At 46.4% G+C, this 15,425-nt stretch overlaps 1 protein-coding gene across 2 annotated transcripts in view; it reads right to left on the bottom strand.

Moving 5' to 3' along the window:
- The window catches only part of ITGB2 (integrin subunit beta 2), a 178,994-nt gene that overhangs the window by 4,195 nt on the left and 159,374 nt on the right, over positions 1 to 15,425 (bottom strand). For both annotated transcript variants that reach the window (XM_075317574.1, XM_075317575.1), the window contains exons 13-15: positions 7,049 to 7,259; positions 1,947 to 2,152; positions 364 to 530 (exon numbers count right to left, since the gene is read on the bottom strand). In XM_075317574.1, coding sequence (XP_075173689.1) covers positions 364 to 530; positions 1,947 to 2,152; positions 7,049 to 7,259 — 584 coding nt within the window. The remainder of the gene's footprint in view (positions 1 to 363; positions 531 to 1,946; positions 2,153 to 7,048; positions 7,260 to 15,425) is intronic.

The raw sequence follows: 15,425 nt of genomic DNA, 5'->3' as shown, positions 1-15,425 counted from the left end.
AGGGCGACGTCACAGGGCAGGTGAGTGCATGTGAAGCTGCCATAGCGATAATGTTCGCTACAGCAGCTATCACCATGATATCGCAGTTGCGACGGGGGCGGGGACTATCACGCTCGGCATCGCAGCATCAGCTTGCGATGTCATAGTGTGCAAAGGGCCCCTTAGCGTTGGAGCTGATAACATGGGGAAGGCATCAATGTGTTAAATTGTAATATGTAGTAAAATTCAGACTTTTCTGTAGATTAAAGTGGTCCTCTGACACAAAGCAGGCTGCGTCTACACATCCACACGGAGAGTTACAGTATAGCTTTCTCTAATTTTGGTTTATAGTTATTGGCAAATCTAGAAGCTTTTTCACGTTACCTTGTCCCACTTGACTTGCTGCTTTTCTTTTTCGAAGCGCTGCCACTCTTTTCTGTCTTTAACTTCTGTGATCAGTTTCCATATGATAAGACAGACGACTCCAATTAGAATGACACCTGCAATGGTACCCCCTACAATCGCAAAGATGTTGGGTGCTTCGGGACATTCTGTGAATTAATTAAAAATAATAAATTATAGATTATCCAGTTGGTTACTGGAGAATATTTTTCAAACCAAAATTTAGAGTAATGTGAAAAACGGGTTTATGGAAAATCTGCATACTTAGACAATGCATCTCCTGCTCCAGCATCACTATGGATTTCTTCTTTCTAGTCTCAAACTTGTGACTTTGCATGTCAGTGTTTAATCCCTATGCTGTTACCATCCCTCCACTTTAGGAAGTGAAGTTTTCTGGGAGAAAGAACCCACATTTTATAGACTGTGCTGTGGAGGTAAGACAGCATCTTCCATTCCCACATGTGGCTGCACTGCCACGAAATGCAGGGTCAGGCACTGTTATTAGCATGCCAGTAAATGTAAATGTTATAAGCACTTTTTAATGAGGGTTTTGGGAGTATTTGGAACTAAACTTCTTTACTTTTTTATTACTGGATGGTTTGCTCCATTGCACTTTGTTAATTCATCAGCACAAACAGTGGCTAAGAATACTGTTTTCCGCATGAGCCTGAGGCACACACCTGCTGGGACAAAGATTTGAACATGGCCGCCAGCAAGCTACTGTGAACCGTTTCCTTTGTAAGTGTGGTGAGTGGCGCATGAACATGTCAGGATTATCTGAGATTTGGGGGAAGAGTTCGATGTTGTAACTGTGATGTTGGTGATTTTTGTCTCTGTACTGTTACCCATCTAAGAATATAAGAATAACCATTCAATAAATCCCAAGTTGTCAGGGTTCTTAAGGAGTGCTACTATAGTGCCTACTGGTCATCTGTTACATGAACTGAATCAGTGGAGGCAAAAATTAGCCTCCATGAATGCTAGAATTTACTATAGCATGGGAGCATGTAGGGTTTCTTTGATTTTGCGCATTACCACTTCAAGGGAATCTGAGTGCTGATGCCTGAGAATAGTGCTGTAACTTATAGTAGGTATCAAGATCACGTAAATTGTCTGAAAGAACTACTTCAAGATACAAGATAGCTGTCTGTGAGGGGGCATTGAAAGCTACCTTGAGTGTTTACTGTGCTGCATTGTGTAAGACATAGAGGCTTTGTTTAGGTGAAGGAAGTGCAGCTGGGGAGATTGCCAGCAGGCTTCTACAAGTTTCACAAATACAAAGTAAAGTGTGTCAGGTATCATGGTGTCATCCATCAATGTGTACCAACCGTCTACCTTTGTACAAGTCAGTTGCCTCATGTGAACTTCTGTAACTACCATGCATGTTGCCTTCTGAAAAACTCTAACTTGAAACATCTCTATTTAAACAAATAGAAACCTTTATTCCCCAAGAATCCTCTATTGATACGGTAGAAGCAATGACATAACAACACTAAACACATTAAGGGAATAAATAGTTCTGCAATTCTGTTATAGTCTTTACAAGGGTAGAACTTATTGTTTACCTCTTTTTAAAGTGTATCGTATGGAGAAATTGTTTCGACCATCCTCCTCATGTAAGTAATACTGCATCCAACAGTTCTCAGAATCTTTCTCTTTGCAAATTGGTTGTTCAGTGATGTCCTCCACTTGTGAGACTTTGGCTCCAGAACAAATATCTATGCAGTTCTCAGAATTCTTTCCTTTTTGAATATGACATTCAACACAAGGCCTATAATATGAAAAAGGCAAGCTTTTAAAACATGTGATCCTGAAATTATCAAGTTTACTTAAACATATATTAAAAAAAAAATCTATCCTTAAAAGATATATAGATGATTATGATCAACTTTCAACTAATTAAAAGCTATCCCATCAGTAATAATACTTGCTTTATCTCTTTTACATTTTTTACTTCCTGTTTGATATTATCCTTTATAGATGTAATGCAGAATGATGGGACCAGACCCGCTGCACGCTACCAAACGCAATGTATTGGTTGCACTTGGCGCTAGCTGTCGCACTGCCGCACACCTTTAAGGGTCGGGGATATTCTTCACCTGCCTGACGGTCCTGGCGAGGGGGGACTTTAACAGAGCCCTTCCCAGGCAGCAAACAGTGCAGCAGCTGGTGACCGGGCACACAGCGGAAGGTGGGAAAAGCATACCAAGAAAATAACGTAACGGAAAAGGAAACGAAACATAAGGCTGAAACCTCAGCAAAAACAAAAGGGAGCTGAACCCAGCTAACCAAAGTAAGGGCTGAAACACAGCAGGAACTAAAGAGAAAGCTGAACCAGAGCTATAATCAAGGAGAAGCTGTAGCTCACAGCAGGTGAAGCATATTAGGAAAACCACAAAGTACTAGCGCAAGCAAACCAACAACCACCCACAATACTGAATTAATCAGCAACTAAGGGAGGCAGATTGCAGGTTTGTATCTGCCTCCTAGAGCTCATGTGACTCTCTGAGGCAACGTTCATTTCCCAACCTCTATTCACAGAACATCAGAAGGAGAGGAGAAGAGTGGATTGGAGGGAACCTCCCACCATCTGACTGTGTCAGAGAATACAACGTCCCTAATCTGTTAGCAATAGCTCACACCAGGGGATCCATCGTCCCAGGGCCCCTGAGTGACACCATTACTAGAAACAGCTGCGTCCCGCCTCCCAGCGACCCCCAGGCTATGATGTGCTTGGTCAGAGTGGGCACTCATGCAAGCTCCTCCCTGATGGCAACACCCCACCACTCGTAACCAGTGAAGGGTGACGGGTGAACCATCGGGGAGCCAGACCACGTGAAGGAGCGCAGCGGACCCATTCAAGTGCAGAACCACCAGACCTGACAATAGACATGTAAAAGTTGTTTATGGGGTTCTCATTGAAGAGCAATCAGAAAACGAAGTAATCAACAGTAGTGATGAGCGATCACTACCATGCTCTGGTGTTCAGTACTCAAAACTAGCATGTCAGATACTCGGACAGGCTCGACTCGAGTACAGAGTATAATGGAAATCATTGGGAAATGCAAGCATTTTTCTAAAAGATCTTGTGGAAAAATTCTCGAATTTCCCATTGACTTCCATTTATATTTGGTACTGGAGTTGAGCCTGTCCATAAGGCCTCCCTGCTCGTTTTGAGTACAGAGCATGGTAGTGTTCGCTCATAATCAACTTGCTCATAATCAACAGTAGTTGTATCTAAATGAGATAACCAGCTTCAAATGATCACAAATTATCTTCACCTTGTAATATGCAGTGAATGTGTTACACCTTCACTGTACAGACCAGGAGGGTTTTTGTTTTCTATCAACACTTTCACTTGCAGCAGCCCCAGATTTTGTTCCATCAGTCACAGACGGCTCCATTGCTTTCAGTTCTGGAACATATTAAAGCCTTAAAGCCCTGTCACACACAGAGATAAATCTTTGTCAGATCTGTGGTTGCAGTGAAATTGTGGACAATCAGTGCCAGGTTTGTGGCTGTGTACAAATGGAGCAATATATCCATGATTTCAGTGCAACCACAGATCTGACAAAGATTTCTCTCTGTGTGTGACGGGGCCTTTAGTGTCGTCCATCTCTTACAATGTACAGGCATTTTACTTTCAGGACCAAAACTCACGCAACGTCCACTGTGACCTCATCATGACTTCTCAGAGGGCTGAAGATCCTGCATAGCTCACACAACTAAGTGTTGTCTCCACTCAGAAACTGAGATCTTACACAGCCTATACCAGTAGGCACTTATAAAAGCACGCCACTCTGCAATGTCTCAAACTCTGAGTCTATGTCAGAACATCAGTTGACTCAAAGCGCAGCCTTAGTCAGGCACCCTATGATTTGCTCCTGCCTTCAGCCTTTTGAGACTCTCAGAATAGATAAGGCAAAGCCAATGAAAGGTCTTCCAAGTGCCTAATGTAGTGTGGCAAACGTTGGCCTATAACGAATTCTCTGGTGCCTCCTATCAGTGATGTGGTGCACCATATGTCTACATCAACGTCAAGCTCTTAAGCATTTTTTTCAACAAGTTGACAGCAATCAAACTATCCTCTCTGCTATCAGTTACTACGATAGTATCTGATGGTGATACTGCGCACCGCAACCCACCAGCTTATCAAAGCTCAGCACAAAAGTTGCACAGAGAGCGCAGGATAAAGCAGAACATGACCAGACGCAAACCTCACACATCATGTATACAAGGAAGCAACATGACAACACAAACACATGCATCACTCTACCAGCCTCTCAGGCTCCCTTATATCAGGACCTTTTATCAGGGTTGTCTGGGAATAAACAGTTGATTACATAACTCTAGGATAGGTCAACAATAAGTAATCGATGGCGGTTTGAAATCTACTCCAGCAGTGGCTGAAGTTTTTACTGTTCACTGCCGAGTACTGCAGTGTATCCCTCATTCACTCACGGAAGGTGGTTGTCATGCGCTGTCTGGTTCTGCACATGCAAATTATTCCTACACCATCAGACTCTGTTCACATTGCAGAGTCCAATATTCAGCCTGGTTTCTCTTAAGTGCTCAGCTCGACTGGGAGTCAGCTGAGTTGTTTCAATCTTCTCAGCCCATGTAGGAGTTAATCCTTTTTGAGCAGTGTGCAACCCCTCTGAGAACCGGGTTGCTAATTACCATCTTCAGTTGGTCTCTTCCTATTTAAGGCTGAGGTGTGTAGTAAGAGCCTGCCGAAGATAGTATCAGTGATCCCGGTCTTAGTGGTTCTCACTATATGGTGAACAACAGTTGCTTTGTTGCGTGGTGTGAACGTTTCCCTGTTGTGAGTTTTTTCCCTACCCATTTCTTTATTCCCCAAGTACGCATATTGCCTCTCCTTTATATCTGAGTGCAGTGTGTACAAGGTTTCGTTCTCCCTTGTTTGTGTCTTTTCTGTGGGGTTTTGTTGCTGGGTTTCCGACTCGCTCCCATGGCTGGCGGGAGTAAGATCAGGGCTGGACAGGAGACAGGTCCAGGTTGGGGACCTGGGCCGTCCTACCTTCAAAGGTAACCCTGGGGTGAGGGAGAGCATAGGGGGCCCCAGTCTTAGAGCCAGCTTAGGAACCCCTGGTCTGTCAGTACTACCCTGTGACAGTGGTCTTCTGTCTCCCTGCCAGGGCATGTTCAGGGAATCCTGTCACCAGAATTTTCGCTGTTAAACTAAATGAATCCCCTTCTGCAGCTCCTGGGCTGCATTCTATAAAGGTTCATCTTGCTACTGGTCCCCCTTTCAGACCTAAATAACAACTTTATAAAATATTACCTTTTGCTATGATAATGAGGTTTGCTGGCCCCGTGGGCGGGCTGTATTTCGTCAGTTATTCCCCCTCCTGCCGCTATTCGCCGTCCCCCAGTGTTCATTTACATAGATGAGGCAGCCGCCCTCATTTTACGCAGTGCTCCAGAAGTCTCGGGCATGCGCAGTGGCACTATCGCGGGACTGAGAACTGTTTTCAAATCGCGAGCGCCGTTGATGTTATTGCGCAGGCGCGAGATTATGGGCGGCTACTTGGATGATGCTGGTGATTGTCATCATAACTGACGAAATACAACCCGCCCACAGGGTCAGCAAACCTCATTACCATAGAAAAAAGTAATATTTTATAAAGTTGTTATTTAGATCTGAAAGGGGGCCAGTAGTAAGAGGAACCTTTATAGAATGCAGCCCATGAGCTGCAGAAGGGGTTTCTTTTAGTTTAATAGCGAAAATTCTGGTGACAGGTTCCCTTTAAATCTTTGGTGTAATTTTGAGGCAATGTATGGAGCCATGCTCAAGTGTGAATCTATAAAGGATACGCTAAAACATTTTCTTCCTGTAGCAATTGCTTTTGACTTTGGCTTTAAAAACTGCACGAGAAACTGATTAAAAAACTGCGTGCATGATTCAAGCCTAATGATTGGTTAAGATGTTGTTGCAGACAAACTGCAGCAAAATTGATGAAGTTTTTGTAGCGATTTTAGAAAACTGTTGCAAATGAAAAACACACATGTGCACACTAAATGTGAAGCCACCCTTACTGGAGTTCCTCCTTGTACAAGGAGTGATTATGAAAATTATATTATACTGGATAATTACTCAGAACACAATGTCCTAATGTAATATTACATTTCTTCCAAATTGGAGCTTCAGGCTTATTTATCCTTTAAATATGAAAACATATGTTCTGATCTTTACAATTAGTCATATTACTGAATGGTGGTTTAGAGTTCTATGTACGTAACACTAAAGGACCCACATTGTGTTAAAAAATGAATAGGGCACATGATAATAAAGGTGTTTCTCAGAAGAACCAACCAGATCACGGAACTTTTTTATTTGACTGATTATTATGGCCATAGAGTGCACTGTAAGTCAAAATAATGTCTCCTATACATATGGAGCTTAGATATTACAAATTGTATTGTGCATTCTCTTATATCTGTTTCTGGGAAGCATGTGCCTGAAGAAGGTGGATATTACTGCTCGGACATAATGGTTGCCATACCAGTTTTCCCTTATTTTTTCTACAGGAGTATACACTGCATAATGGCTGAAAAGGGATTTCTAAAAATTGATGGAGGTCTAAGGGATTTTAAACACAAAGGATATAAACGTCTCTACAAGGCAGTAATGCTACATGCTTACCCAAAGCGTCGACACTGAGAAGGGCATCCAGGACAAGTCTTGCAGTCTGGTGCTATATAACCTCCATCACATTTACACCTATTGCATTCACACTCCCCGCGGCCACTGCATATGGTTCCATTCTTCATGCAGCTATCTGTAGATTTTTTGCACTGACATCCAGGCCCATCATAGCCAACAAAGCAGGTGCAAACACCACAGTTACAGGTTCCTGGAAAATAAAAAGAAACAGGTACAGACTAAACCAGTTGGCTTTCTTATCTCATTGGGACTGGGTTGAAAATGCGAATACTGCAGACAACATCTAATGATGGAGTTCAGTGACAGAAAAGGCTGAAACATCTTCTTCTGTACATTTCAAAGAGTTCCATGTTTAAATAATTCTTGTATGTCACATTATTATATGGTAGATAAACTAGAAAAGAGAAGCGCTGATAGGGTTTTACCAGATAAAACACACGGTTAGCAAATGGTAAATGCACTCACCGATTGCGGTCGTGAGAGGTCACAACCACCACAGATAGCATGAGATAATGGCAGCTGCAGCGGGCCCACGTGTTTCAGACTTCAAAGTGGAGAGGGAGAAGGGGTTAAACCCGCGCAATCCGCCAGTAATCCAGAAGGAGATGTTGATAAATTAAACAATCTTTTATTCCATGGGTCTACGCGTTTCAAGGTCTAAGACCTCTTCTTCAGGACCAGTAAATCAACACAGTGTTGATTTACTGGTCCTGAAGAAGAGGTCTTAGACCTTGAAACGCGTAGACCCATGGAATAAAAGATTGTTTAATTTATCAACATCTCCTTCTGGATTACTGGCGGATTGCGCAGGTTTAACCCCTTCTCCCTCTCCACTTTGAAGACATTATTATATGGGTGAGGGCTTCTATGCTATGAGGCTCCTTAGTCTCAGCTCTCTACATTGCTGTGATTTGCTATATGCATCTAATTTTTAGGACACCACCACCTCTAGGGGGAAGCAAAGTGAAGACAAATTTGTGGAGGTTAATGAAATTTGTTGAGTGTTTAGTGCACTCAAAATATATGAAATCATATCCTCTGTGAGGTAGCGTGGTCGGATGCGCAGCAGAAGACACGGGATCCAGGCACCAAGGGTCACAGCACACGGTTTAATATCCAAACAAAAGTCCACAACAGTACACATGTGCCTCTCCGGCAGAGAACTCAGGGAGTTGTGTTCACTCCCTCACACCCGGCACACCTGCCCTTGTTCCTGTTTCCTTTTAACCCTTCCTTCAGCCTGTAGGGAAAACAGCATTAACCCTGGAGTGGAGTTACTTTCTATCATGGAGTGAGCACAACCGGGGCAAGACATACCGGCCGTCATAGATAACCCCGGTCACAGTCTCACATACCCCCCCCCTCAGTTCAAGCGTGCGGGGTTGAACTCCCGCCATCAAACACGGGCCGCGGGACAAGGCATCGGCGTTGCCCTGCAACCTACCGGCCCGGTGTTCAACCGTAAACCGGAAGTTCTGCAGAGAAAGGAACCACCGGGTAACCCGGGCATTCCGTTCCTTGGCGGACCTCATCCAGACCAGCGGAGAGTGATCCGTCACCAAGCGAAACTGCCGTCCCAGCAGGTAATAGCGTAGGGACTCCAAGGCCCACTTGATCGCCAGGCACTCCTTCTCCACTACGCTATAATTCCGCTCGGGAGGGGTAAGCTTCCTACTTAAGAAGGTGACGGGGTGTTCCTCCCCCTGAACTACCTGAGACAGCACTGCACCCAGGCCGACCTCCGAGGCGTCAGTCTGTACTATGAACTCCTTCCGGAAATCAGGGTTGACAAGAACGGGCTGTCCGCACAGGACCCCCTTCAAGGCCCGGAAGGAGTCCTCGGCCTGCGGAGTCCAGCGCACCATGACGGACTTCTTGCCTTTGAGAAGGTCCGTCAAGGGGGCTGATAGTCCCGCAAAATCTTTTACAAAACTCCTGTAATACCCCACGATACCCAGGAAGGCCCTAACCTGCTTCGTGGTCAGGGGTCTAGGCCACTTCTGGATCGCCTCAACTTTGTTAATTTGGGGCTTAATCACTCCTTGGCCTATTACGTAGCCCAAGTAGCGGGCTTCCGTGAGCCCCAACACACATTTCTTGGGATTGGCTGTCAATCCGGCTGTTCAGAGCGCGTTCACCACCGCTTGTACCTGTTCCAAGTGGGTCTGCCACTCAGAGCTGTAAATAATGATGTCATCAAGGTATGCTGATGCATACGCCTGGTGGGGTTCCAGCACCAAGTCCATCAACCTCTGGAACGTGGCCGGAGCGCCATGTAACCCAAAAGGCAAGACAACATAGTGGAAGAGACCCTCCGGCGTAACAAAAGCGGTTTTCTCCTTGGCGGACTCCGTCAGTGGCACCTGCCAGTACCCCTTGGTCAGGTCGAGCATGGTGAAATATCGCGCCTGTCCCAGCCTATCAATCAGCTCATCCACCCGGGGCATGGGGTAGAGATCGAACTTGGATATTTCGTTCAATCTCCTAAAGTCATTGCAGAACCTTAAGGAGCCATCAGGTTTTGGTATTAGGACAATGGGACTAGCCCATTCACTCCGGGATTTTTCGATGACCCCCAGGCGTAGCATTGTCTTCACTTCCTCTGATATGGCTTGTCTTTGAGCCTCCAGCACCCGGTATGACTTTAGGCGTACCTTCAGGTGAGGCTCGGTGACAATGTCATGTCGTATCAGACTGGTCCTACCAGGTAGCTCGGAGAAGACATCGGGGTTCTGCTGAACCAGCCGTCTGGCCTCTCGCCTCTGTTGCTTGGTGAGGGCTTCTCCAATCCTTACTTCCGGTTCGTCCTCTCCGGAGGTCGCTGGAGCCGGATGTGAACGACCCGAAGAGGAGGGAGATGGGGAGAAAACAACCATCAGGCTTTCCCGTTCCTGCCAAGGCTTTAATAGGTTGATATGGTATATTTGTTCAGGTTTCCGCCTACCGGGCTGCAATACTTTATAGTTGACCACCCCGACTCTTTCCTTTATCTCGTAGGGGCCTTGCCACTGAGCCAGGAATTTACTCTCCGCCGTGGGGATTAAAACCAACACCCGATCCCCGGGTTTAAAGGTCCGCACGGTGGCTTGTCTATTGTAGCGGCCGCTTTGCGCGGCCTGAGCCTCCTGTAAATGCTCCTTCACAATTGGCATGACCGCGCTTATGCGGTTCTGCATTCCTAAAATGTGTTCAATCACGCTTTTATGGGGGGTGGGCTCTTGCTCCCATGTTTCCTTTGCCAGGTCCAACAATCCCCGGGGATGTCGCCCGTATAACAATTCAAAAGGCGAAAACCCCGTGGATGCCTGTGGCACCTCTCGTATGGCAAACATCAAATAGGGAAGCATCATATCCCAGTCTTTCCCGTCTTTGGAAATCACCCTTTTGAGCATGGTTTTCAGGGTTTTATTGAATCGTTCTACTAACCCATCCGTCTGAGGATGATACACAGACGTACGCAACTGCTTGATCTGGAGTAGCCGGCATAGCTCTTTGGTCACTTTAGACATGAAAGGGGTCCCCTGATCCGTAAGGATCTCCTTGGGCAACCCCACCCGGCAGAACACAGCAAACAACTCCCGAGCTATAAGCTTCGCCGCAGTATGTCTGAGAGGTATCGCCTCTGGATACCGGGTGGCATAGTCAACGATCACCAGGATGTGTTGGTGCCCTCGAGCGGACTTTACGAGGGGCCCCACCAGATCCATCCCTATCCGTTCAAAAGGGACTTCTATAATGGGTAACGGTACCAACGGACTGCGAAAGTGGGTCAGGGGTGTGGTAAGCTGACACTCCGGGCAGGTTTCGCAGAACCGTTTTACCTCCCCAAAGATCCCGGGCCAATAGAACCTTTGCAATATTCGCTCCTGCGTTTTCTTGACCCCTAGGTGGCCACTCATCAGGTGTTTATGAGCCAAGTCGAGGACCCGCCGGCGATATGGCTGGGGCACCACCAACTGTTCTACCCCCACGCCCCGTATTTCATCTACCCGGTAGAGTAAATCCTGCTTAAGAGCGAAATGGGGGTACCTTACCTGGGCACTGGGCAGCTGTGCCACCCCGTCAACTACTGTCACCTGACTCCGGGCATGTATTAATGAAGGGTCCTGGAGTTGGGCTGTCCCAAACGTATCCGGGGACGCCTCCAACTCCGGGATGAGCTCGACCGTCTCAGCCTCTCCTGCCAATACCTCTAGGGGCGACCTATCGGGTTCACATTCTGTCCCTATCATGGGGACGCCTACGGCAGGCGTCCCGGATTCAGGATTGTAGGGCTCAGGTCCCGGACTGATCAATATCTGAGGGGACTTAGGAGGTCCCTTCCATAAAGTCCAAAAATAGGGCAGATCCCTTCCTAGGATCACGTCATAGGGAAGAGTGTTAATAAATCCCACCTCATGTTGCACCTGACCGCAAGGTGCTGTGATGGTGACAATCCCCGTGGGATAGTCTCGGCGGTCCCCATGTATGCAAACCACCCCAATGGTACGTCCTGTGGCCTTTACTTTAGCCCTCAAGGTTGATCGCACAAGGGTCACTAAGCTTCCGGAATCCAACAAGCCTGTAACCGGACATCCATTCACCTCTATTTGGCACAAGTGGGGCTCAGTTTCTGGGGAGACCAGGTCAGCGGTACACACCACCTGAGCATACATTGAACCCCGCCGGGTAACCCCACAATCCATGGGCTCCGTGGTGAGTGGACACTGGGCTTCCATATGTCCCACCCGCTGGCACCGCCAACATCTAATAGGGAAGGAAACCCCCTTGACGAGTTGTCGTTTAGGGTATATAGCCTTCCGGACCTCAGGGACGGAGGGCGCGGCCTCAGACGGGACGGTAGCGGACTCCTGCCCCGGTGTCAGCGGTGGGTCCTTGGCCCTAGGCTTGGAGGGGCCGGACCGACGAGCGGTACGCAAAGTCTCAGTGTCCCGTATCAAGTCCTGCGTAGCCACATGCCGTTCTACCAGGCCCACTAATTGGTCCAGGGTACTTGGGTCGCCCTGTCCTACCCACCGTTGAATGATGACGGGTAAAGTGCATACAAAACGATCAACTACTACCCTTTCCACCATTTGCGCCGGGCTCAGAGTGTCAGGCTGCAACCACTTCTTTACGAGATGCAACAAGTCATAGGCCTGGGAGCGTACGGGTTTGGCTTCCTCATAGAACCACTGATTTACCCGCTGAGCCCGTACATAGGTATTCACCCCCATCCGAGCAAGTATTTCCGCTTTCAGGGTCGCATATTCTAAGGCGTCCTCGGTACAGAGGTCCAGGTACGCTTTTTGGGGCTCCCCCGTCAGATAGGGCGACAATACCTCAGCCCACTGGGGGGTCGGCAGCTTTTCCCGCTCGGCCACCCGCTCAAACACCGCCAGGAACGCTTCCACATCAACCCCCGGGGTCATCTTTTGCAATGCTTGTCTCACCGCTTTCCGGACGCTGCCGTCGTCACCCGGTCCCGGGGTTGTTGCTGCCGGTCCGGCACGGATCGACTTGGCCAGGAGAACCATCTGTTCTTGGTGCCTCTGTTCCTGCAATTTCAAAGAGTGCTGCTGATGATCCAACGACCGGAGCAGGTGTGCATTGATCTGTTGCTGCTGCTTTAGTATTTCCTCCATAGCGTCGCCGGGTTTGAGCTGTAGTATAGCCGCTTGAATCCAGGACATGTGCTACCGGGTCACCAGAAATGGAAGCTACACCTCACCGGGCTGGCATGCCCGCCGATTCTCCACCATACGTGAGGTAGCGTGGTCGGCTGCGCAGCAGAAGACACGGGATCCAGGCACCAAGGGTCACAGCACACGGTTTAATATCCAAATAAAAGTCCACAACAGTACACATGTGCCTCTCCGGCAGAGAACTCAGGGAGTTGTGTTCACTCCCTCACACCCGGCACACCTGCCCTTGTTCCTGTTTCCTTTTAACCCTTCCTTCAGCCTGTAGGGAAAACAGCATTAACCCTGGAGTGGAGTTACTTTCTATCATGGAGTGAGCACAACCGGGGCGAGACATACCGGCCGTCATAGATAACCCCGGTCACAGTCTCACACCTCATAGAACAAGAACTGTTCCAGGTAGTCAAATTTATAGCTGGAGATGGCCACAATGATTATTACATCTCTACTCGGAACTGCGTCCGCAGTCATGTGTTGCTAAACTGATCCTGCAGGAGGCGTTTGAGATATATCAGATTTTATGCCCAATATCGCTGGGCAGCACAAGCTGTTTGCAACCTGGTATACTGCCCAGTCAGGCACAATCGGAATGTGTGCTGTCTAAAAGCTTAGAAAATGCAACCAGCTCCCTCCTGTGGCTAATTGGACGGTACCACACCCTACTTAAACTTCCAACATAGTGCTGGTAGTTGCCAGTTATTTCTATGTTTCATCCTGGTGCCCTGTATACCGTATTTTCCTGTGTTTCTAATCCTTATCCTAATCTTAATCCGACTTGTGATCCATATTTTTCTCTGTAGTACCTCTTTACTAGCTTGAGTTTACTTTGCTTAACCATCAGATTTCTGACCTCATAAACATGACAATGGTTTTCTATTTGGATTCTGTCCCTAGTTCTGTCTCTTCTGTTTTTGACCTGGCTAATTTTGACAATCCTAGGGCTCAGGCTTGCTTCTTCAGTCAGCAGCCACTCCGTGGAATAAACCCAGGGGACCCAACAGTAATTACAAATCCCTAAAGGCCAGGTTTCCTCTGGAAAGTGTTAGGGTACTTTCACACTTGCGTTCAGCGGAGTCCGTCACTATGGAGAATAGCGCAGTCCGTTAACGCACTTGCGCTATTCTCCGTAGACTTGTATGGACGACACACTGTAACGCAAGTGTCAGCGTTGCATCCACTGGACGACGCAGCCTCGTTATGTTGACGCTGCGTCGGGCGGAAGAAACGCAGCATGTAACTTTTTTTGAGCAGCGCAATCCGTAGGATTTTACTGCGCATGCTTTTTTTTTTTTTTTTTTTTTTTTTTAAAAATCACAAACTTTATTTTGTCTCTCGATAGCCGAACGTTCAGTTGAGCGCCCGCCCGCTGGCATGTGAGAGCGCTCAGCTGAGCGCCCGCCCGCCGGCATGTCCGGACGCCAGCATGTGAGAGCGCTCAGCTGAGCGCCCGGCTGCCGGCTATTGAGAGCGATCAGCTGATTGTTCACAATAGTCTGCTGCGAAACTGTAAAGAAAAAAAAAATAATAAAAAAAAGCTTCCGTTGTTTTGTATGATCCGTAGCATCCGTTGTGCCACTATATGCAACGCATCCGTTGCATCCGTCACACAACGCAATGCTACTGAAGCCGTCCAACGCAAGTGTGAAAGTAGCCTTAGAGTCATGTTTGTCCAAGGGAGCCTTTTGGGGCTGATGGCTTCTGACAGATATTACAATTATACAACAATTTTTACAGTCAGTTTTGATGTAAGGCTTGAAGGATAATTCATAACTAAATTTCCTTAAAGAGAACCTATTACCACTATTCTTTCTGTATAATAAATAGTGGACTGTTTCGTTTGTTAAACATTTAATTCCCATCTAAAAGATTTATGGTATATCCATTTGAATTTTAGATACAGCACAGAACCCAATAGGTATATTCGATATCTTAGAAAAACCAAAGAAAATGGGTCTGCACTACTGCAATATAATAGTAGAAGGATAATAAACAGTTCCATGCACCACACAAAGGGCATATATACAAAAACACAGAGGGAATTTTTGTGTCTAAATGGGCACTGGAACCATGTCAATACTCAATATATCAGAAACATGTCCGCATATATTAAAAACAATTTTTATTAAGAGAAAAAGTTTAAAAATGTTGAAAATTATAACACACAATAAAAGGCAGTCCAGACATCCCAAAGGTCTCCCTAAAACAAAGCATAATATGCACATAGGGAACAATCTGTCAAAAATAGCCAGGGTACAAAAAGGGGATACTCAGAGTGGCACAGATCATATAGCTGAATCAGCATAAATTATCACAACACAGATAACATATGTACAAGACACCTAGAGCATGCTCAAATAATATTCATTATTATCAATATAATACTTGTACAAGGAAATATAAAGAGATAAGTAACCCTAGATCACTGTAAAAAAGGGGGTGCTATCGGGAGCCGGCTGCTGGCCCCACGTGTTACGCCAACCAAATTCAAGGCTTCCTCAGGGGTGCAGTCAATTGTTTTTTAATATATGCGGACATGTTTCTGATATAGTGAGTGGTTCCAGTGCCCGTTTAGACACAAAATTTTTTTTGTAGGTATATTCGATAGTCATATAAATTAGAGGAAAATCAGCAAATGACTAAAATATAACTTTTAATAATTACTCATAAAATGTAAA

The sequence above is a fragment of the Anomaloglossus baeobatrachus genome, chromosome 7 (genome assembly GCF_048569485.1).
Source record: "Anomaloglossus baeobatrachus isolate aAnoBae1 chromosome 7, aAnoBae1.hap1, whole genome shotgun sequence".
In the NCBI taxonomy this organism is placed as follows: Eukaryota; Metazoa; Chordata; class Amphibia; order Anura; family Aromobatidae; genus Anomaloglossus; species Anomaloglossus baeobatrachus.
This window is presented reverse-complemented; position numbering and strand designations above follow the sequence as displayed.